This window comes from Alosa sapidissima, chromosome 1 (assembly GCF_018492685.1).
Source record: "Alosa sapidissima isolate fAloSap1 chromosome 1, fAloSap1.pri, whole genome shotgun sequence".
NCBI classification, from domain to species: Eukaryota; Metazoa; Chordata; class Actinopteri; order Clupeiformes; family Clupeidae; genus Alosa; species Alosa sapidissima.
Genome location: NC_055957.1, coordinates 19,452,787 through 19,475,666, shown reverse-complemented (window position 1 = coordinate 19,475,666; position 22,880 = coordinate 19,452,787). Strand labels below are relative to the sequence as shown.

Below are 22,880 nucleotides of genomic sequence, written 5' to 3'. Positions count from 1 at the left end.
CAAACCAACATGGCTTACTCTGCTCTATGCATATCAGAGTGATATTTGTGAATGAATCCAACATGGCTTACTCTGCTCTACAGTATGCATATCAGAGTGATATTTGTGAATGAATCCAACATGGCTTACTCTGCTCTACAGTATGCATATCAGAGTGATATTTGTGAATGAATCCAACATGGCTTACTCTTCTCTACAGTATGCATATCAGAGTGATATTTGTGAATGAATCCAACATGGCTTACTCTGCTCTACAGTATGCATATCAGAATGATATTGGTGAATGAATGCAGTCATTTACTGTATTTGTCAGTGCAACTTGAGTGCAGTCTGATTGGGTGATTGAAGCTTTACCTTCCCAGAATGCTCAGGGTCCAGTCGTTCAAACTCCACCTTCATTTTCTGAACACCTTCCCTGAACCTGTCCTTGAGCCAGGTTTCCATGGTGATGGAAAAATGGCGGTCCTCTTCAGCCTTGGATAGGGTCCTGGGCCGCACTGTGGCTGATGGAGAGATGAAGGGTGTGATTTCAGGGACTTAAGATTAACCTTTTGCTGCTGGGTGTCCACTAAAAAACTGCCCATTAGTGAATGATTTGGTGTGGGATTCTGATTCCATGAATGAATGTATATAATTTGCCATTCTATGAATGAATAGTAGGGAGTCAGTGTTTGAGTGCCCTCTATGGGAGAGAGAGTATCATTACAGTAAATGGACGTAAATGGTAAACATGGATACCTACAATAGCTGCTTGTATAACACTAAATACCAATACATACCTACAATAAAATGACTGTTTATATAACACTATATTTTCCATAGATGATACATTTGAAATACATACTTTTCAAATCTTCATTTGGGGATGGTATTGTGCTTTTCGGAATGTTATCATCAATGGTGTCCAGTCTCTTTCTTTTACAAAGTCCAAGTTTCTTAAGTAAAACCTTAAGCCTCACAGCTCCTAGTGCGTCAATATCAAACCTATTAGGATAAAGAAACAGAGAGAGATTCACATCTAATCTCCATTCAACGTCTGACTGCACAGAGAGCACTGTATTTTAAAAAAGCACCTCTTCCACAACTTGTCAAACTCTGACTCCTGCATGTGTATCTCAAGCTGTCCCAGAATGCTTTTCAGTTCTGCAGCGACCATCCAGCCCGGACCCTTTGGCTCTTGGATAGGGAGATATTCCACAGCCTCCAGAAACCTACAATACAAAAATACCTATGCTTTAAAGTACAACCGCTACTTTTGAATTCCTTGTTCTTCTTACATAGTTCATATGTTTGAACCAGAAGCTTTATGATGACATAAAATATTTCAGCATGTGAAAATGTGATGGGTTTAGGGATAGTTTCTTTGTCTGTACTTAAGAGGCAATGAAACATTTGTAATTGAATCTAGAACTATCTAATATAAGTGAAAGTAGGAGATTGTTTATGGTGAAAGCATTTTCAGTATGTGAAATAGTCTGTACAGCTAGAGGGAGACAGTCTGATTATGGATGAGTGCTTGCCTGCAGAGTTACTAACGGACACTTTCAAAAGACAACATCCCCCAAGAGGCGTGCAAGAAATCCTGCCCGGACAGAATCTTAAGGGAGCACACACACACACACACACACACACACACACACACACACACACACACACACACACACACACACACACACACACACACACACACACACACACACACAAAGGCACACACATACTCACAGAACCTGCCAGTCAAAACATCAGTGGAGAGGGATAATGAGATTAAAGAATTCACAGTCACTGGACTTTCCTCCCCCTTTCACTCTGCTCTCTTTAACAAACTCTCTCTCTCTCTCTCTCTCTCTTTTCTCTCTCTCTCTCATTTTTACATAGATCTTGCTGATTAGTCACAGAGCTTTTGGCTCACTGGCCAAATGACTCATATGTGTCTCTGTCTGATGTAGATGACCCACACTGCAGGTGAAACAAGTAAGCCCACTAACTCTCTCTCTTTCTCTCTCTCTCTCTCTCTCTCTCTCTCTCTCTCTCACACACACACACACACACACACACACACACACACACACAGAGAGAGAGAGAGAGAGAGAGAGAGAGAGAGAGATTTTGTTCTCATTGTCCACAACAATGGCCCTGAGGCGCATGGGGAAGCACTTAAATAAGCTGCTTTTCATTTTTTGTTTGTTCCTTATGGTTAGCAGACCCCAAGTAAAGAGAGATGCAACAGATACATAGATCACTGTCACACACACACACACACACACACACACACACACACACGCACAGGCACATGCGCACACACATACACACCACACACACACACACACACACACACACACAGTGTCGAGATTATGCTACCTTGTATATCCTCATTCGTAGTCACTCCTGCCATTTGAGTCATAATGAATAGGTTTGCTAGGGAGACTGATGAGCACATGACGAGGCTATCTTTTTAGAATGACTATAATGCCCTGGACTCAAACAGTGACCAGGCACAGCATCCAGGACCCAGAGATTAGATGCATGCATGCAGCATGCAGTCAGACTCTATGGCTAGCTGTGCTATTTTAAATCTCAGGGAGGGTGCTAACAACTGTGCAAACACACTCCCCCTGTTGGCAGCCCAATGGAGCTGCACTACACCCAGGTGCTCTTGTCAGTCACGTGCCGCAGGTTGAAGGACAGGACACAGACGCAGTGGACAGGACCTCCACGGACGGCACAGCCACCACTGGGCCAGTGCAGTCCTTCCTCTGGCCTCACCTGGTTCTGGCTGGGCCCCGGAGGAGGGAGAGGGCCTGGGACGCCCGCAGCAGAGCCCCTGGGTTGGTAGGCCGAGCCGGGGACAGCCAAGCGGCTGGGTCAGTGAGCACCGGCTCTCGGACGGCACTGCACAGCTCATCGAAGCCAATCACAGCCTTCTCAGAGAGGTGCAGCCTGCAAGGAAAACATGAGCATGGAGCTCTGAACACACAAACATGAGTCCTATCTCCTCTCCTTCTTTCTTTACCTTAGAAGCAACTCTCTGAACTGCTTAACTGAGATGAACGTCCCCAGGAACTTGGTTAGCACCATAAGCAACACATCCCTGAAAAACATATAAAGTGTACATTTACATGTGTGTGTGTGTGTGTGTGTGTGTGTGTGTGTGTGTGTTTGTTTGTGTGTATATATATGTGTGTGTGTGTGTGTGTGTGTGTGTGTGTGTGTGTGTGTGTGTGCGTATGTGTATGTATATGTGTGTGTGTGTGTGTGTGAGAGGGCGAGTGCATTTTGATGGGAGTATGCATGTGCTTGTTTGTGTGTGTACCTGTTGACTGCGGCTTTGCCCTCTGGATTGTTGCTCTTGAACATGTTCTTAAGGCTGACGGATCCTGCAGCCTGTGTCCTCTGTCTGAGTTTGTGCTCTAGCTACAGTTTAAAGCCACAGTGGGAGATGGTGAACGCTTCATACTAATTATGTTGACGACAAAACGATCACCATTAAAGTGCTTGTAACTAATGGAGTATGAAACCTTGTGTGAGTCAAGAAAGCCTATGTTGATGGTGGAGTAATTAGTCATATTTGACATGCTGTGTGTGGATGTGTGTTGAGGGGTGGGGAGGGGTTCTATTTTGACGTTGAATAGGAAAGCATTTATATGGTATGTTCTACGGGAGGAGGATATTTATATAAAACACAGGACAATTGGTCCCCTCTGACAGTCAGCCAGTTTGTGTGTGATTGGGGGGGGGGGGGGGGGTAAATCCTCTACCTCATCATCACTCAACAGTGGCACCCACAGACTGTGTCTGTGGAGCTGTCTCTCTCTCTTTTTCTCCCTTTACCTCTGTCTCCCACTTTCTCTCTCTTTTTCTCCCTTTACCTCTGTCTCCCACTTTCTCTCTCTTTTTCTCCCTTTACCTCTGTCTCCCACTTTCTCTGCCTTTTTCTCTCTCCCACACACTCAGGCTAATCCCTTTGGCCCCTGCCTCTGTGCTGCTAACCGTTGCTGGCCGCTGAGGCCGTGACTCCTGGGCTCCCCTCTCCCACTGATGAATAGTCGTGGTGCGCGGCACACTGGCGCTTCAAACTGGGATAATATTTGCCTTTGTAATGGTGCGGCCTCTATCACTGAAAAAAATTAATAGTGTAGTAGCTCAGCTTTCTTTGAAAAGTGTGGAAAACAAGAAGGAGAGTTTGTGTTAATCTCTCATAGTAGGTTTCTCTGTGCTCGAACGTCCTGTTTGTGAGCTGTGTGGAAGAATATGAAGTTTGTACGGCAACCTGGAATATGCAATCTTGTCTTCCTGGAATTAATTCCTGGAATTAAGATTTTTTCGTTAATGATCATGTCAAGCCAGCAGTTGACATTCAACAAGAATCTTTATGTTAGACTGTTTCTTCATGTCATAAAAGTTTGTGTGTGTGTGTGTGAGAGAGAGAGAGAGAGAGAGAGAGAGAAAGAAAGAAAGAAAGAAAGAAAGAAAAAGGGACAGATGGACACTGAAGGGTAGAAAATTCAAGTAAATGCAAGATTTTTGTATTTAGAAAATAAATATTCAAAACTCCAGTGAATTTGGCTCCAGGATCACTAGACTGTAAATGGATGCTAACATGGAACATGCCAAACTGCGATATTTAAAATGTGTCTGTATGACATGCCATGTGGCTCTTTACCTGATCAACCTGTATCCTCAACTGGCCTCCGGGACAGAATGAGCTGCTCGTGGTACTGATGGCTTCGCTAACACGGCTGTTTGCGCGGCTCTCTGGCGCCACCCTCTGACCTAATCCAACACACCAGTTACAGCTAGTGAAGCACTCGCCACAGAATCACACACCTAAACTGTGAGGACTCAGAAAAACTCACTAAAGTGCAATTATCTAAGCCGTGATGGCAACACAAAGCTCAAGCCAAAACGTTTATGTTCTCTTGGAGATGCAAAACAGAAGATGTTGGGTTTCGACAGTGCGCCAGAGGTCTCCGTCTACCCGTGTGTTACAGTAAGTAGGCTATGTTAGTAGGCTACAGCAGTTTTAGTAGTAGACCTATATCTCGAATCCGTATCCTGAAATATTCCCAGCTGACCCTAGTCTTAATGTGAGCCGCCATGGCGACGTGAGGCACTGTGTGTAGACTTCTACCTAAAACGCCCAGGTGATTGGGGTGACATGAGTTTAGTTTGTTACTGGTTTGCCAATTTTGCATATGTGGCCATTAAAATGATGGTGCTGTGTGTGGTGTTGAATTGAAAGATTATTCTTTTTCTCGTGTTTTTAATTATTAAAAAGACAGTTAACAACGGGACAAGCAATTAGGCTACTTACCAAAGATGGGCAACCTTGGCGTGTGTCTATCAGGGGCTAAGATCACCTCCACTTCCTTGGGAATCCTTGGAGGCACAGTGAAACTGTCAGCTCGTTTTGCTTTCTCCTCACGAAGACTTTGGAGACATTTCGACGATTGACTTCGTAACGCAGAATCCAGACTTTTCTCCTCTTCGAACATTGGTCGGCCGCGGCGTGTCGAACTATTTTGATTCCCATTGCGATCGGTGGAGCAGCCAGTAAGTGATAACATTTCTAAATTGCCAAGCTTTGTTAAGGGATGCTGAATCTCTGGTAATCGCATGGAGGCAACTGATGATACGCTGGTTGACATCGTTGTAGTGTCGACGAGGAGATATTAGGATAGAGTAAAATGATTTGGGCCAGAGTAAAATATTTTAACCTGTCCCACCAATGGGTGTGTAGTCCTTCTGCGATACTTAGTTTGTAGAAGCCTTATTTTGGTGTAGACACTCGTAAACCCGATAAATGCCAAGTCCCCCAAGTCGTCGAAGACGATAAAGTTTTATATGGCTTGAAACTCAACAAACTGTCGAGCGAACATTGTGAATGTTGCCATTGGCGACGAAAAGCGCCCAGTTTGCCAGCCAAAGTTGCTCTGGTGCGGATCAACAGAGCTGCAATTATGAGGGATTTGACACCAGTAAATTACAAAGTGTAATACCTCTGTGCACTTGTGGCATGCCAACTGGAAACAAAATCTGATAATATCGGATCTGACATCTAGCCAGTAAGACTCTAGCCAGCGTGGCCAACGTGGCTACAGATGAGTCTTGTGAATTAACTGATATTTTAATTTAATTTAAAACAAAAGACATGCAGTTAAGGCTGTGCCGTTACTTAGGTGTGGTCTATGAAACATGCCATCGGAGAAACACTAGGCTAAGTTGCGTATAAAATTATCCAAGAGTTCGTTTTAGTTAGTGTTGCTCCTTTCTTGGTGGCCCATGTGCCTCGACAGTGTTTTTATGCCGCAACTAAACAGTTGCCAAAGTGAGGGTAGCCTACAGGAGCAAATCCAAGGAAATATGAGAAGACGCCCCCACTATGATGCGGTACACCTGTACCGTCTGCAGCATCATCATCATCACCATTTCCACTGAATTACTGGACTGTCTCAAGATCAGTTTTAAACAATGAAAAATGGACCCTTGGTGACATCTATGGCAAGTTGAGACTAGGCCTACATATTCTGCAACATTCTCTTTCTCACTCTGTGCGCGCTCGCTCAGAACTGACTTATGGTGGCATAGCCTAGAAGTTGACTCAATCAATATAACGTAATTTATGTTGCAGAAATGCCAGGTCGGAGTTTCAAGCCCAAGAGGACATTGAGGTAGTCTATCTGAACAATAGTGCAGTTGGCTCAGCCTTTTTATTGCAGAGTAAGTGTAGAGAGTCATTGTTTTGGAGACGGCTATTAACACTAGTGACTGAAGAGAGCCTGCTACTGTAGCGGGGCAACAGACCCAATCGTTTCGCCTTGTTCTGGAAAACGAATAATGTGCAAGAATGCTAGCAAATCATACTGCCATAATAGCTTGGTTGGTTACATGCGGGAAAATAACTCGATGTGAAAATACAGTGCTATAGCACTGTTACACAAGCAGCAACACCTTGGAACCCAGAGGCTTTACGACTCTAGTTTCATTCTCCTTTACTGGACGCATTTGGAGTGTCAGGCTATAACTGAGTGACCCATCTCGAGAAATTGGAGAGTACCTGCGGTATATACGTCAGTGGTGACGCATTTGTTATTGTCCAAACACAATGAGCTTGGCCACATACAGTGAGATAATGTGGGTTACCATTTAGCATAGAGCATCTCGAATAAACAATGATATGGACTCCAGGAGTCTCTGTTAAAAGCGTCATGAACATTTGGAGACATCTCTATCAAAACATGTTATTCAACAATGCACAATTCAATTCTTATGACAGGTCCAGTAGAAGATTTCAGATGACCACATTTTGATCACATTGGCAATTAGTGTAAAAAAAAAATCCACAATTCAATTGATTCAGTTAAGGCCCGAGGCCCGGCCCAAGGTTGAACGCTATCCAGTTGTTAGATTGGCTATCCCAAAACCATTTGTTGTTAATAATGATGTTAAGAACGTAGTCTACTTGATGTTATTGATGTGCAATTACATTGGCCAAGTCAAGAATCAATTTTCATACAATGTCTGTGTTACCTTAACTTCATTGTGACACTTTGAATGATAAACTTCCAAGCGCAATTAACTTTATCAAGTGAATCAATTTTTGTACATTGGTTTCTTAGCGTTAAAGTGGATAGAGAAAAAAGAAATCTAGCCTATCATTAATGACAAGAATGAGTGGGAAAATGTTTATTTGTCCTTTAAACGCCCCCAGTACCTTTCCCCGAGTTCCTCTTTTTTTTAACATGGCGAGGGACTTGAACTCTAACCTGGGATATTTATTCAAGCACAACTTTCTGTTCGGTCGCCCTCATATCCATCATTCTATCATCTCGCGATAGAAAGGGGATATATATTAAGAGCGAAAACCAGCACTCGTCCACTTGAAGGGGCGTTGGGTTTCCTTAAGGGTCCGTTAGCGGAGGCATATTCTTATCTTGACCTTAAGGTGAGGAGCATCCAGCAGTCATGTCGGACGCTGTGGTTAGTTTCATGAAGGATTTCTTGGCGGGTGGTGTCGCCGCTGCCATCTCCAAGACCGCCGTTGCCCCTATCGAGAGAGTAAAACTTCTGCTGCAGGTAAGACTGTAGTTTTTCTCTATGTACAATTCTTGCCAAATTAGCTGGTGGTAGATATTACATTCATGCGAAGCTAAAGTAACTACAGCCATGCATGCAATCATTCTAACAACAAAGCTGTTGGTGGGTAGAGTTGTAACTTTCATACGCGCGTGCCATCTCTATTTGGACATCTTCGAGGTGCTGAATCTGGTCGCTATCCAAGGTGCTATTGTTATCAGGTGTCATGCATAATGTGAGGAAATAATGATGTCTCTGTGTTTCGGTATTGTATTATATAACACGTATTTAAATAAAAACGTGATGTCTTATTGTGGTGCACGGTTTCGTCCTATTTGTTTGCATGGATTTACACTGCACTGTTGTTTGAGGTCTCGATTTTGATATTTCAAGGCATATTGAAAAGTCTTTCTAAGTTCAGACATCCATGTGGAATCTGTAAAACGTGATTGCAAAGAGCTGTGATATTTGGTGTAAGTTTGTTTCTATAAATAACCATAGGCATGCAATTTAATACTTTCACCCTGCGAACAAGTGCAGCTTAAGGATTGCTGCACGTGGTCTGTACCAGCGCTTTACTACAGGCATTTGTAATAGAACGCACTGAGTTTGTTGGTATAACTCTCCTTCATCACAATACGTAAAGCTTTTCCATTGTTTCTGCCCCCATTTTTTGTTCTACTGTGCAGGTACAACATGCCAGCAAACAAATCACAGCAGATATGCAATATAAAGGTATTGTGGACTGTGTGGTCAGAATCCCCAAAGAGCAGGGTTTCTTGTCCTTCTGGAGAGGCAACCTGGCCAACGTCATCAGGTACTTCCCTACCCAGGCCCTCAACTTTGCCTTCAAGGACAAATACAAGAAGATTTTCCTGGGTGGCATTGATCAGAAGACACAGTTCTGGCGCTGGTTCGCTGGTAACCTCGCATCTGGAGGAGCAGCCGGTGCCACTTCCCTTTGCTTCGTCTACCCCCTTGACTTCGCCAGAACCAGGCTCGCCGCTGACATCGGTAAAAGCGGAGCAGAGAGAGAGTTTACCGGTCTGGGCAACTGCATTGCCAAGATTTTCAAGTCCGATGGTCTCAGAGGCCTCTACCAAGGGTTCAATGTGTCCGTGCAGGGCATCATCATCTACAGAGCAGCCTACTTCGGTTGCTTCGACACAGCTAAGGGTAAGAGTGCGCCAGGCCAATATACAGATAACCACAACATTTGACATGGTCAGTTCTTCAAGTATTAAGCGCTGGTTATCCAGAAGCAGGAGCATGTCCAAATTATTTTACTCAACATCTTTTTACAGGTATGCTGCCAGACCCTAAGAACACACACATCGTCATCACCTGGATGATTGCTCAGACTGTCACCGCGGCCGCTGGTATCATTTCATATCCCTTCGACACAGTCAGACGTCGTATGATGATGCAGTCTGGACGTAAAGGAGGTAAGTCCTGACAGAGCAAACGTCATATGTAGGTGGACAAAGCCAACTGCCAAACAATGGAAACCAAGAATTCTCCTGCTATGTTGTCTGAAATTAAATTTACACATGGAAATTACGCACACAGGAAATAAGCGTTCTCTGCATTAAATGTACGCAGGGAAATTACGCACACGAAATAAGTGTTCTCGGTATTAAACTTACTCAGGAAATTACGCACACTAAATACGTTTTTGAATTAACACTCGTTATATTTGTTCCTTCCATCAGCTGATATCATGTACTCGGGCACAATCGACTGCTGGAAGAAGATCACCAAGGATGAGGGTGCCAAAGCCTTCTTCAAGGGCGCGTGGTCCAACGTGATCAGAGGCGCGGGTGGCGCATTCGTGTTGGTCCTGTACGACGAGATCAAGAAAGTCGTATAAACATTCTAAGCACCCTTCTGTTAAAGGAAACCTTTTTAACGCCATCTATGTCTTAAGTGTATGATTGACTCCAACTGGGTATGATTCTGGGGTAGATGTGTATTTTGTTGAGCCTTTGGGTCACTGGCTATGAGTGGGGCGTGTCTCCCCTGAAACCTCTATGTGTGTATATATATATATATATCCTACCTGCCAGCCAACTGTAAGGAGCTCAGTCAATCTTTCAGTCTAGGGCACCACAAGTCCTGATTGGAAGCTAAATTTATTTATTCCCACAATTAACTGCAAATTTATGCTCCAGTGAAACATTGCCTGAAATGTTTTTGGTTGCTCTTTTGTCCCATAAACAGAATTTCCTTCAAGCGATGAGACCCTGTATTGAAGGCCTAGTATTTATTGTGGTGTATTACACCTGAATGTTCTTTTAATAAGAATAAACCTAAACAATACATCTTACTGCTATTCTCTGGCTCTATTTGTTACGTTTTCACCAAATCTAACTGGCATCATTAATCAGTACCAGAAATATCGCAACATCTCATCATCTCTAAGTAATAGTGACACATCTAATGGCATGGATAAGGGCTGTGGTGATGATAAAGGCACCTGCCATTAACTGACAAGAGCACATCTTTAGAACCTCTGCCAGTAGATGCTGTCAACACACTATTGATATCCGCTGACACAACAGAGTAGAGATAACAGGTTGAGTGTTATTTAAAATCTTCCACACTTGGATAAAGCAACAAGAAGCTTTATTATTGAATAAAAATGAAAAACAATACAACTCACAGGTGCACAATATAAAATCTGTTTCCACTTTCACCCATGGTTACTGATTTGTTGGTCATATGTACCAACACGATGTACATAAATATTAATTTATATATCTGTCTTTTCAAATTACATCTGTACAAAATGGGGCAAAAAGAGTGGCGATTAGCTTTTGACACCAAGATACAGAGGCTGTGTGAGTGACATATTGGTACCACTTACGAAGCTGCAGATAGAAGGCTTATGACACCTGAAGCAATGCATTGGTGCACATGCAAATACAGAGCACTAGTTTGATTGGATTTTCCTAGATGATTCACCATACAGATTTCTACAGAGGCTCACATGTGGTAAATTCTACGGGAAAAAAACATAGGACATCAAACCAACTGAGCGTTACTCTGTTAATGGCAATATTACGGTACACATATTTTAAACCAAGAAAGTCAATAATAATTCAACTGAACTAAGTAGGATTGTAAACTGATGGAATGGTATTGTGATCCCAACATTTAAGACCAGTGGCACAAGCTGACATCTACCCTGGTAACTTCCTGACCTTGCGATGGTCTAGGAGGGTTTGGCATGGTGAACTCATTTCACCCAGTGGACATTTGGCGGCTGGCCACTGTCCCCTCAGGACCAGGCAGGCCGAGGGGTGGTGCTGCGGCTGGGCTTGGTGGGGGCAGGGGAAGGGCGAGAGCCAGGCCTGGGGCCCAGGCGCACGCCTGCACTGTAAGGCCTGCTGCTCCCCCCTGTGACGGCAGAGGCAGGTAACAGGACAGGTATGAGATATAGGCTCAGGAAATAAAGGCTCACACGCACTGACTAACAGGAGCACAACTATTCTAGAATATATACCTTGTGAACTTTTGGAGACAGACGTCTCTAGTTTGGAGTGGAAGTCCTCGATGGTAGAGGTCGGGAGGGGGGTGCACAGGTATCTGGCTTGGCGCTGATAGTCTGCCAACTGCTCTGTCCGTGTTATGCCTTTGCTGGGCTTCACTGACTCCAGTCTCTTCAGGAAGGCCTGCAGGCAAACAGTGGAGCGCAGAACAAATCACTGTTACAAGAGCTTTATACTGACAAGAGCAGTCAGGTGGCTTCTGAACCTCAGTCCTATCTCCCCAATGTTAAGGAAAGTGAAATCAAATTCTAGCATGCAGATCCTAATCTAAATCTACATGATCACGTAGGAGGACCAAGATATTGTGACCCATGATCACGTAGGAGGACCAAGATATTGTGACCCATGACCACGTAGGAGGACCAAGATATTGTCTGAAACTTTAGAGTAAATTGAACCCGTATTTAAGATGAATGGACACACGGACACAAACACACACACGGACCAAATTACAATACCTTACTCCCTCCCTCTATGAAACCTATGAAGAGCAGTAATGCAGTAATAACTTATAAACTTATATACATTCTCAGTGTCGATTAGAGAACTGTGAAAGCAGCTACATACATTTGTTGTCGCCTCGATCGGTTTAATGTGTTCATAAATAGAAAATAAATGAATCGGGTCTTTGTGTACAATGGGATTTCATACAACCCCATTAGCAAAAATGTTGGGACGCTGTGTAAAATGTCAATAAAAACAGAATTTGGTGATCTGCAAATCACGTAAACCTATATTACTTCGCAAAAAGAACAGGACAGTGGAGAATGACAGGAAGCGAGTGGGAGAGAGAGTCAGGGTGGGATCTGGAAAAGACCACGGGGAGGGAATCGAACCCGGGTCGTCGGCGTACGGTGCAGGTGCCCCAGCTAGTTGCGCCACAGCTGGGGTCAAATTTGACTATTTTATGAAAAATGTAAACTCATTTTGATGACAGGGACAGGGGCAACAAAAGGCTGGTAAAGTTAACATAAGGAGGAACATTTTACAACTAATTAGGTCAACTGGCGACATGATTGGGTATGAAATGAATTGGGCATGCCAGAGAGGCACATGATATTAGAACAATATTCAGAGAATCAAGAAAAAGCTCTGCATTTATTGGACAGGGCTGAAAAACAATATGAAATGGTTGTGATCTTTAGAGCCTCATATAGCATTGCATTAAAAAACAGACCTGATTTTGTAATGAAAACCATTGCATGGGCTCAGGAAAACGTTTGGCAACAATTTGCCTATGAAAACAGTTTGGTGCCCCATCCACAAATGCTGGTTAAAACTACCATGCAAATAAGAGACCATATTTACAGTTTTTCTCAGTCGCTCAGACTTTTTTCTAAATCTTTCCTGTATTGGTAAATTGCTCCCAGGTGAATCTTGACTTTCTCTAACAAAGGTGCATCTCATGAACCATCAACTGGCAAGTATATATATAGCCAGAGCATTTCTACTTTTTTCCCCTTTGTGCTACAGTATGTGCTGTCTTTTCCTTTCTGTATCACAATAACATGGTCTGTCAACAAATTACAGTACAGACAGTAAAAGCGTAAATGGGAATCTCGTCCAGTCTCTTGCAATCAAACTACCACATACACTAAGGTGTAATCTACAATTTACAGTACTGTACTTGTCATCAAAACTTTAGCCATAGTTTGCATCAGAACATTCCTCCAGAATACAGTTATATTGACAACATGACTAAGCTTGACAATTTGACTGTCTTTTACGTACATAATGACACAAGGACTTGTCATTCTGATGGCACTGACATGTTCATTGACACAGATATTTACTTTTGAGAGATGAACTACGGATTTTGAGCAAGAGAGTGGCTTTTACAGGTAATCCATGGTGTTTTGCTATTTGTACGATTTTGAGAAATGCACTTACTGTTTTGCAAATGTCGAGGAGGATTCAAGGAAATGTACCAAAGAGACTGAGAAAAACTGTAAAGGCATAATATGAAGTTTCAGGTATTTTTGGTGACTCAAGAGCTCCCCCTAGTCATGATATATTTATATTTTACTTTACCATTGTAAATAGCCTGCTTCTCATGGCTTGTTCCCCCTGTACACTATCTCCAAAGAGCGGTATTTACTGACAAGGTATTGTTTCACGATTCTAGCGAGATGTCTTCGGGTCGGCAATTGCAGTTGCTAGTTCTCTCGGCAGCGACCCGCTACGGCTATGCTCTATCTATGGCTATGCTAGGAGAACTATTCCGGTATTACAAGTTTGTTTATCATCAAATTGGCTTCATAGAGGTTATATTAAGGTAAACATTTTGCATAGTGTACCTTTAAACATGATCAACAAATGCTGCCGTATTCTCTGAGCCTGAGGTCATTTAAGATGGCTGGAAAAGCATTGAAAACTGTCCTGTGGTCAGACCAATCCAAAAGTTAATTCTTTTTGGACATCATTGACTCCACATCCTCCAGACTAAAGATAGAGATTGTCCAACTTATTATCAGTGCACAGTTCAAAACCCAGCATTTGATAATGGTATGGGGGAGCATTTATGGTTATGGCGTGGACATCTGGAAAGACACAATTCATTCGGAATGACACAGGTTTTGAGCAACATATAGACTGCTATCCAGACAATGACTTTTTCGGGGAAGTCCTTGAATATTTGCAAAATGCATTGTGCACATATTACTGTAGCATGAGTCTGTAAAAGCGCTCTGGCTGGAGTCCAAATCTGACAAATTTAGGGTTGCATGAAAAACAAGAAAAACAAGAATGGGACATTATGTATACTAGTGCAGTGCCCGCCCAAACATGCCTGTAGAAAACCCGTAGCCCAATTACATGCCCGCAGGGATGCCTGCTTTAAAAATAGGATGATGGGAAAAAACTTCATTCCAGCTAAGTATTCAATGAAATCAATTGGACTAACAGTTTGACAGATATGCGAGCCTACAGTGCTGTGTGAGAGGGGGGAGTGGATACAGTAGAGCGGAGAAAGCCAATGTGCGCTTCTTTTACTGATATATTTAACAATATTTTTCGCATTTCTATTCCAAACAACGTCAAACTTGGCACTGCACTTACCCATGTCCGTAGCAAGACACCTGGGAAGTTTGAAATGAATGAACGGTTCAACAGATATGCGTATAACACACAGACACACACACACTGGCACACAGACAGACAGACGTTCCTGTAATTTATAGATAGATGTTCACTTTGTACTGTTCAAAATTAAATAAAGGGTTTGCATGTTTCGCAAATCATAGCATTGTGTTTTTATTGACATTTTTGTACAATGTACCAACTGTTTTGGAAAGAGGGCTGTATATAGTAATCAGATGATGCACTATATCACCCTAAAGATATAATTTAGGGTGATATAATTTTATTGTAATTCAGTACTGAACTGAATTTGTTTTCCACGATAGGTAGTCTGATGGTGGCCAAAGCCATAACCCTGTTTAACTTTGAGCTTGTGCATGTGGGCACCATAACTTCACCTTCTCAACTGACTGAACATGATGTGCCTTACCAATCACACCTCCAAGATGGAGAAAGACTTTTTGAAAAAAAAAAAATACTGCAGGGGGAAAATCTTATGCTTAAAATAATCTTCTGGTTTTACCTTTATTCATAATCATTCATTTATATTACAGTGTGAAACCTCTGAACCATTAGAACCCTGTGTAAATGCAGCGGTGTGCAGCCCAGAGGTGAATGAGAACCATAGGCTTGCATGTAAAAATAGCTGATGGCCATAGACCAAAATGTCACGAGTGGCCATGCCACACTGTAGTGCTGGAGACTGCCATGTGGAAACATCCTAGTCAGCACAACCCCAAATGCAAAGGACACAGTGGAAAACAGTGAAAGGGGACATATTCTCTTTCGTAAGGCCAAGGCTAGACTGACCTTATGCAATGATAAAGCTTCACTACCCATTCTGAATATTACCATCATACCATAGTTGGGGATATTATTTGAGCCCCTGTAGCTACACTGGTAAAGCAATAAAAGAAAGAAAGTCATGGGGTGACTTGTGAATGTTTTTTTTTTATATATGTGTGGAGATTTCCAACATCATATGTATGTTTTGAATCAAACAAAAAAAATGCTAAAACAAACTCTGTTCTAGACAACTCTGGTTCAGTCCATCATCATTAGTTTACCAATCAGAAAATGACCAAAGCCTGACATACACCAGTGTGTATGATAAGTAGAGTTTTAAAACAAAAGCCTGACCTACACCAGTGCGTATGATAAGTAGAGTTTTAAAAGCCTGACATACACCAGTGCGTATGATAAGTAGAGTTTTAAAAGCCTGACATACACCAGTGTGTATAATAAGTAGAGTTTTAAAAGTCTGACATACACCAGTGTGTATGATTAGAGTTTTAAAAGCCTGACATACACCAGTGTGTATGATAAGTAGAGTTTGAAATGAGTAGTACAAATGGAGGTCTTGAGAGGGGGGCAGACAGAACTTGCAGCTCAGAGTAAATGTCTGTCACGTGGAGAGTGGAGAGAGTGACTGAGGGAGTGAAGGGAGGAATAAAATGATCCCATGAAGGATAGGGTTACTCCTTAAAACTAAGAATAGAGGGAGGGAAGATGAGAGACAGTGTGAGTGTGAGTGTGTGTGTGTGTGTGTGTGTGTGTGTGTGTGTGTGTGTGTGTGTGTGTATATAAGAGTGGGGGTGAGCTGGACCCTCAAGACAGGGTACAGTGTGTCCTTGATTTAAGAACAGACTCCGCATTACACAATAACAGGAAAAAAGACTAAACCAGCTGCAGCTCCACTTAATACTGACCTCAACACAGCTGGTAGCTTAAGCTAATTCATAGCGCTGAAGCAGTTGAACACTGTCTCTTTCCACAAAGACCACAACACCTAAAGATAGACAAAAAAAATATCCCAAGAGCTAACTAAATTATGAATTTGAAGTACTGGTTTATCTGATTATTGAGCAATTTCAAGAGGCTTCAGACTCATATCAGCAATGTAAAAAGCAGTCATTTCCTCTTTGTGTGGACATCTTGTGGGGTAAGGGTTAGTTCTCTAGAATGTCAAGACACCAGCAGAGTGCCGTAGAGCCCATCCCACCCCACCCCAGTCTCCGAGCCCATCGCTCCACCTGCTGTGGTTCGTCTCCTCTGGCTTCTCTGGCCATCTCTACTTTCACTCCTCGTCACTTTCCCTGCTCTGGGCGCTGCCCTCTTGGCTCGGCTGTCCGACGTCACCCGACTGACCAGGACTCGACTGAGCTAAGCGACCAGGTACTGTTCGGCGCGGTGGTTATGAAGGCTAGGATAAATTAGATCCTAATCATCTCTTGTAGATCATAAACACATTTCACTGAAGCTACCTTTCGTCACAGTGCAGGCAGGCACATATTGTGTTAGAGCAGTGGGCTCCCTGGGAATGGAAACTATGCTGTTTGTTGTTGGCAACCTGCCTTACCAACTGAGCTACAAGAGCTACTGCATATTTCTGTTGCACCTACGGAGCGACTGAACATTCTGTGCACCCGTCAATGGTTATCAATGAATTATCAAAGGAGGATAACAATACAATTGTTGTATTGTTATCCAATGGAGGAATTTCTACATTTTCTGACAGCTTGTAAGCCAGTGCTTAAGCCAGAAGCAACCAATCAAAATACTCTCAGATCTATTTCAATAATAATATTATGTATGATATTTAATAATCATAATTGTATTATTCAATAAAAGAAAATCAGAAGAGAAGTTGTGGATCCCTGGATTTTAACACCTCAGTGAATGGTGGACTTGACCCTGCATCCACATGCCTTCACCTTGTCCAAACCCCACTGACCCCTTAACTCAATGAGGACCTGACCTGAAGGGGACAGCGCGAGCCCTCTGCTCAGAGCTGGCCGTCATCACTGACATCAGTGTCATAAGATCAGGCCCGGTGTGGAGAAGGCAGCTTCCTGAAAAGCTGAAGAGTAAATGGAAACTGCCACTGACATTGGAAGCCAGACTGACTGCTGAGAGATCATGCCAGGTTCTCACCTCTAGGTTACTGCAGATATGATTCTGGAAATGTGATGCACACAAATAAGCACCTTATTCAACATGTCATTCGAACACAAACAAATGACTCCTGTCCTCCAAACAGAATGACCTCTATGTAATTTCAAAGCAAATTCAGAAGAAATTAATAAAACTGTGTGAATGCTGTAGAAAATACTTCTGCGTTCAGACCACACCTGATGGGTCTGCAAATACCACAGCCTCCAGCAAAGCCTCATCATTCTGAGTCTGGAACATCAATCTATTAGCCAGTGCATTCATGGTGGTCTGTAAATACCCCTCTGGGTTCTGACAGGGCCAACAGCATCAATAATGAGGGCCGATCAAAATGACATTGACATTGGTCTGTCTCATAGCTCATGTTATCAACAGCCCCCAGCAGCACAGACCAAAATAGAGACAGTTATCCTGGTACGTTCCCTGTAAGAAAATTAGCGGCAATGTCTAAACCTTTCTCTTATTAAAGGCCTATGTGACTGATCCATGTGCCTTCTGGTCACCGAGTTAAAAAAAAGTCTACAGGGCTTTGCAACCTCTCTCCAGACTCACCAGGTTAAAACTACAGGGCTTTGCAACCTCTCTCCAGACTCACCAGGTTAAAACTACAGGACTTTGCGACCTCTCTCCAGACACAAGAGGTTAAGACTACAGGACTTTGCGACCTCTCTCCAGACTCACCAGGATAAGCCTACAGGACTTTGCAACCTCTCTCTAGACTCACCAGGTTAAGCCTACAGGACTTTGCAACCACTCTCTAGACTCACCAGGATAAGCCTACAGGACTTTGCAACCTCTCTCTAGACTCACCAGGATAAGCCTACAGGACTTTGCAACCTCTCTCTAGACTCACCAGGTTAAGCCTACAGGACTTTGCAGCCTCTCTCTAGACTCACCAGGTTCTCCCTCTCGATGCGCTTCTGCTCTCGCTGGCGGTTGATGGCGCTGTGGTAGAGGCGGGGGGGCGCCGGGGGGCCGCTGGCCCGGCGTGGGCCGCAGGTGGACGCAGTGTGGGCCGAGCCGGCGCTGGTGCTGGCAGAGCGTGAGCGTGGGCAGGGCCGTGACAGCTCCCGCAGCAGCCGCTGGTTCTCGCGGTCGATGCGCCACACCTCGTCGTTGCGGAAGCTGAAGTTGCGGCGCTGCTGCCGGCTGCTGGGACAGTCGCTCTGTGAGCTGCCGATGCTGAGCAGGCTGCGCTCATCACGGGCCGAGCTCACCTGGGAGTGCTCTACCGAGAGAGAGAGAGAGAGAGAGAGAGAGAGAGAGAGAGAGAGAGAGAGAGAGAGAGAGAGAGAGAGAGAGAGAGAGAAGCAGAAGAGCTGAGCACATAAAGGTTCCACCAGAGAGGGTTGAAGCGAAGTAGTCATCAAGGATCTTCGGTTCCACATAGGTTATAGATCTTTTTCTGCACACACTAAAAAAACATCTAAGATTTAACTGGTTTAGGAAGGCATTTGAAAATAAGAGGCGTGAGCTGCAAACCATAAAAATGTCTCCATAGTCAAATAAATACTGCTGTTGACTTTTGGCACTTCCACAGATTGAGATGTGATACCTGATGGAGGCCCATGCGTATGCAGCTCTGGAAAACAGCACCATCTACAGTATTACATATGAATGCATGTAGGGAAAGCAAGCACAAATGATTTCTACTTCATGAGCGCCTACGCACTACCCATGGGGCCTTCTGTTCACCTTCTGGGTCAGAGCTCCTGGGTTTATCTACGTGATCTTCCAGTCTCACACTCTGGTTCAGGGAACTGGTCTCCTTCGTCTCCATGGCAAAAATGTCTATTTATAAAGGAAATGAAAAGAAACAGTCAGTTGAGTAAGGCACAGGCACAAGTACACACACACACACACACACAGCTGTGGTTCATACTAGCGGCAATCAAGTCTAATGTCCAAAACCATGTAAAATGTCAAAAGAGGTTAGAGTGGACCGACTTGGAGTCCAAAGACATTCAAGTCCAAGTCAAAATGAAAAATCCAAAATGAAAGAGACAGAGAGAGAAAAAAATCTCTTACTTAAAGAGCAACTTGCAGGTTGATTTCAAAACTGAATTTATACTTCACCTTGTCTGAAAATGTCTTTAAAAATGTATATGTAATGTACGCATTAATATGTTTTACGAAACCTATGGACAGTAATTCAGAAGAAAGTGTACCCATTTTAAGCAGGCTCCTAAATATGCCTCTCTGCTCCAAACACGTCATATTACGTAAGAGAAGGTTAAAATCTTAAATTGGCACTTGAGCTCTGCATTCATTGTAAGCATAGATACTAGTCTGAGCAGTGGTGAGCGATAGAGTTTGTCGTTTTTTTGGAAAATCATAATGGTTAATCATTGTGTTTGTGCTGGTTGCACTAATTCCAGCCTGTCAGGACATCATGTGCATCATTTTCCTTTTTCCATTTTCTTTCTGAAAAAGGTCACTTACAGTAATCAATGATTTTGTTTTGAATATAATACCAGCAGGTCCAAGGCATGATTGAGACCACAGAGAAACGTCTGGAATCCGGACTCGAGTACTACAGCCCTGGTTTATACACAGACATGGTTAACACAGGGTTCTAAATAATGGTGCAACATACGGTTTCTTTAAAAGAGAATGCCTGAAAGTCTTCAATATCATGACCCACAATTCTGTAATCCTAGGAATTCACTCACCTTCTTGATCTGAATCCTCCTTTTTTAAGTTGTCGTCAGCAGTCACATTCAGGTCGACGGTGACATTGTGCTGCTTTGGTTTTTCACCGGCACCTGCAGGTGCTGCTGCTGCTGCTGCTGTTGTTGTTGTTGTTGTTGCTACTGGCTCATCGGCTTTCACAGCGAACACAGGTAGGTCGAAGGACTGTGCAGGACTCATGTCAGGGGTGGAGAGAGGCGTGACGTCAGTCACCGTGTCCTCTGACTCCAGTGCAGGTCTCCCGTGGCCGCGGGCCCTCTCTCCGCCGGGCGCTGAGCCCAGCCGGGGCCTCCGTCTGGGGGACGACGTCACCAGGGCTGCCAGGGCTCTCCTGGGGGGCGAGAGCTCGGAGGAGGAGGAGCCGTAGCCCTCTGCGTCGCTACTGCAAGAGCTCTCCAGCTCAGAGGAGGAGGAAGGCCGAGGGCTGTGCTTCCGGAATTTTCCACTAGATTTCCTCGGCGTGCCCTGCAATGGCTGGGGCTTATGTCTTGGCGGTGGGGGTTCTGGGGGTCTTTCCTCGTCGCTGCCCCCTGACTCTTCGCTCCGCTGGTATCCATCCTCATTGGCGTTGACGTCGAAATCGTTGAGAGCATAATCATCAAGGTCATCAAAGTCCTCCAGCTCCCTCTCGTCTGTTGAGGAAACTCTCGACCCACAGGAGGAACTCCTTGAACGTGGACGCTTATCGTCTTCTGAGTCCCTTTCCTTGCCGGAATGAAGTGAAGACACACTGGAGCACAGGCTCCCAGTGTCTGCTATTGACCTACCCTGTCTCTGCTCCTGACTTTTGTCCTCTTCTCCAATGTTTGAGCCATCGTGTTCATCACTAGCTTTCAGTAAAACTGATCTACCTCCTTTTACCTCATCAGCTGTTTCACCACATCCATCATGCGCCAAAATATTATCTGCTGCCCTTTGTTCAGAGGAAATTTTTGAGGACACATGACCCCTTATCTCAACGCCCGGGTCTGTTTTTGTTGTACCATCCTTCTCTTCATTTCGTGAGTCAGAAACAGCACTTTTCTCCACTCCATTCCAGTCCTCCTCTTCTGATCCAGCCTTTCTGATCTCCTTCAGGTCAATGGACGCATCCTCTACCTGAGAGTTATTGTCATCCCTTTTATCATTAATTGAAAGTTCATTGGAGGACCTGCCACCATGAGGCACCGGACTTTGCGGTATGCTCTCTGAGTTCCCATGGTTCGGATTTTGACCTTCACCGTCACTGTCAAAAAAGGAATGGTCAACCTCCCCCTCTAGCTCTTTCGGGCTGTACATTATTTAAAGTATTCCTGTGCAACAAGTGGACAAAAGAGAGACAAGAACAGTCAATGTCATTTACACCAAAATGTAGCCAAACACGGTCATAATACCATATTACAAAAAAGTTAAAATGTAAGACTGACACCAAAACAAAATGATGTTGCCTAAGGAAATGCGTATACAGTATATATTTTTAAAACACCAGTGTCCCAACTAACTCAACATTACGTTTGCCAATATGTAATGGTAATAGCAGAGGCTTCAGCTCACCTTAAAGCAGAAATAACTTAGCAAGCTAATTTTATGCACCAATGTTGCTCTCTTAACCTGCTGTCATGAAGCCCTAGCTTCTACTCTGTAAATATCCTGACAAAATAAGATGCCCCTCATCCTATCCTGACCACTCAACGTTTGGCTATGTTAACTTAGCTGTCATAGCTGTGCTTGCTTTCCATCCTTGATGCTACTGACTATTTCACATACAACTTGTCTGTAAACGTCAGTCAGCAATGACTAGCAGAGTGATTAACGTTAGCGTGTTTATGCACATGCCACTATGTGGACAATTAGGTTAGCAGGCAAAATTAGCTAACTTATCGGTTAGCTTGAACACAAAATCATAACGTTAGCACCTACCTGTCATTCACGTTTCAGATATGTGACGCCATGATACCATGATGTTTAACTGCTCGAGTGTTTGAGTATACGAGCTGTGCCACTTGAACTAGAAATTCTTTGAAGTGTTATTCTCCAAGAAAGAAAAAATAGCATTATTTTCATGAGTAGCACAAACAGTAGAATTCCTTATTAGACATTCTCTGGTAGAATTGCCTGAAGTTAGCGAACTGGCTACTGGCGAACTGAACACATCTCTACCCACGGTAACTAAGCAACGTCACTTCCTAAAGATCACGTTTGCCCTATGATTTACCCAAATAACCCAGTAGATGGAGCTGGTTCATCTGGTTAACACCAGAGCCGTGTTACAATATTAAAGGGATCCTAAAGATTTAACAACATTTTAGAATAATGATGGACATATTTTTTTTTTTAAAAGAAGAGTTTCTTGGGAGGGAAATATATCTTCCTGACGCTATGATTTTCTCTGCCAGCCTCTTCATCTTCGACACACATAAAAAGAGCTATCGATACAGACAACTCACAAAACACAGCAGTCACAAACGCACAATGACTTTTTTCATTTATCTGAAAATGTCGATAGAGATAAAATATTTTGGCACTCCATCCCACAATCAGATTCCAACCCGATTT

The 22,880-nt window shown here is 43.6% G+C and overlaps 3 protein-coding genes across 4 annotated transcripts in view; 1 reads left to right on the top strand and 2 right to left on the bottom strand.

The window, feature by feature from the left end:
* Window positions 1-6,139, bottom strand: part of si:ch211-197n1.2 (EF-hand calcium-binding domain-containing protein 6) — a 35,640-nt gene extending 29,501 nt beyond the window's left edge. The window contains exons 1-8 of the mRNA XM_042088766.1: window positions 5,312-6,139; window positions 4,661-4,770; window positions 3,311-3,411; window positions 3,011-3,088; window positions 2,764-2,937; window positions 1,074-1,211; window positions 845-984; window positions 355-503 (exon numbers count right to left, since the gene is read on the bottom strand). Of these exons, the coding sequence (XP_041944700.1) occupies window positions 355-503; window positions 845-984; window positions 1,074-1,211; window positions 2,764-2,937; window positions 3,011-3,088; window positions 3,311-3,411; window positions 4,661-4,770; window positions 5,312-5,645 (1,224 nt within the window). The 5' untranslated portion in view covers window positions 5,646-6,139. The remainder of the gene's footprint in view (window positions 1-354; window positions 504-844; window positions 985-1,073; window positions 1,212-2,763; window positions 2,938-3,010; window positions 3,089-3,310; window positions 3,412-4,660; window positions 4,771-5,311) is intronic.
* Window positions 6,140-7,869: 1,730 nt separating this feature from the next.
* slc25a4 (solute carrier family 25 member 4) lies at window positions 7,870-10,399 on the top strand. The gene is made up of 4 exons (XM_042088795.1): window positions 7,870-8,073; window positions 8,763-9,249; window positions 9,378-9,518; window positions 9,786-10,399. Exons 1-4 carry the CDS (start codon window positions 7,963-7,965, stop codon window positions 9,941-9,943), a joined length of 897 nt encoding a protein of 298 aa, XP_041944729.1. The 5' UTR covers window positions 7,870-7,962; the 3' UTR covers window positions 9,944-10,399.
* Window positions 10,400-10,681: 282 nt separating this feature from the next.
* On the bottom strand, window positions 10,682-22,514 carry cfap97 (cilia and flagella associated protein 97). 2 transcript variants are annotated; one of them, XM_042088778.1, is made up of 7 exons: window positions 22,245-22,514; window positions 20,327-21,637; window positions 19,350-19,445; window positions 19,210-19,236; window positions 18,551-18,882; window positions 11,579-11,747; window positions 10,682-11,472 (listed from the first exon to the last, which is right to left on the bottom strand). In XM_042088778.1, the coding sequence occupies exons 2-7, from the start codon at window positions 21,621-21,623 to the stop codon at window positions 11,354-11,356; spliced, it is 2,040 nt and encodes a 679-aa protein (XP_041944712.1). In that variant the 5' UTR covers window positions 21,624-21,637; window positions 22,245-22,514; the 3' UTR covers window positions 10,682-11,353. The 2 variants fall into 2 exon arrangements, with proteins under 2 accessions (XP_041944712.1, XP_041944723.1); XM_042088789.1 differs by lacking the exon at window positions 19,210-19,236.
* Between the last annotated feature and the right edge of the window lie 366 nt (window positions 22,515-22,880).

Excerpts from the sequence above, each read along its gene's own strand:
- cfap97 (XM_042088778.1), bottom strand. The coding sequence starts at position 21,623 with ATGTACAGCCCGAAAGAGCTAGAGGGGGAGGTTGACCATTCCTTTTTT. Across the intron at positions 18,883-19,209 it reads TACGCATGGGCCTCCATCAG|AGCACTCCCAGGTGAGCTCG; the intron begins GTATCACATCTC and ends CTCTCTCGGTAG. Across the intron at positions 11,748-18,550 it reads GCATCGAGAGGGAGAACCTG|GCCTTCCTGAAGAGACTGGA; the intron begins GTGAGTCTAGAG and ends GTTTGCCTGCAG.
- slc25a4 (XM_042088795.1), top strand. The coding sequence starts at position 7,963 with ATGTCGGACGCTGTGGTTAGTTTCATGAAGGATTTCTTGGCGGGTGGT. Across the intron at positions 8,074-8,762 it reads GAGTAAAACTTCTGCTGCAG|GTACAACATGCCAGCAAACA; the intron begins GTAAGACTGTAG and ends TCTACTGTGCAG. Across the intron at positions 9,250-9,377 it reads TTGCTTCGACACAGCTAAGG|GTATGCTGCCAGACCCTAAG; the intron begins GTAAGAGTGCGC and ends ATCTTTTTACAG.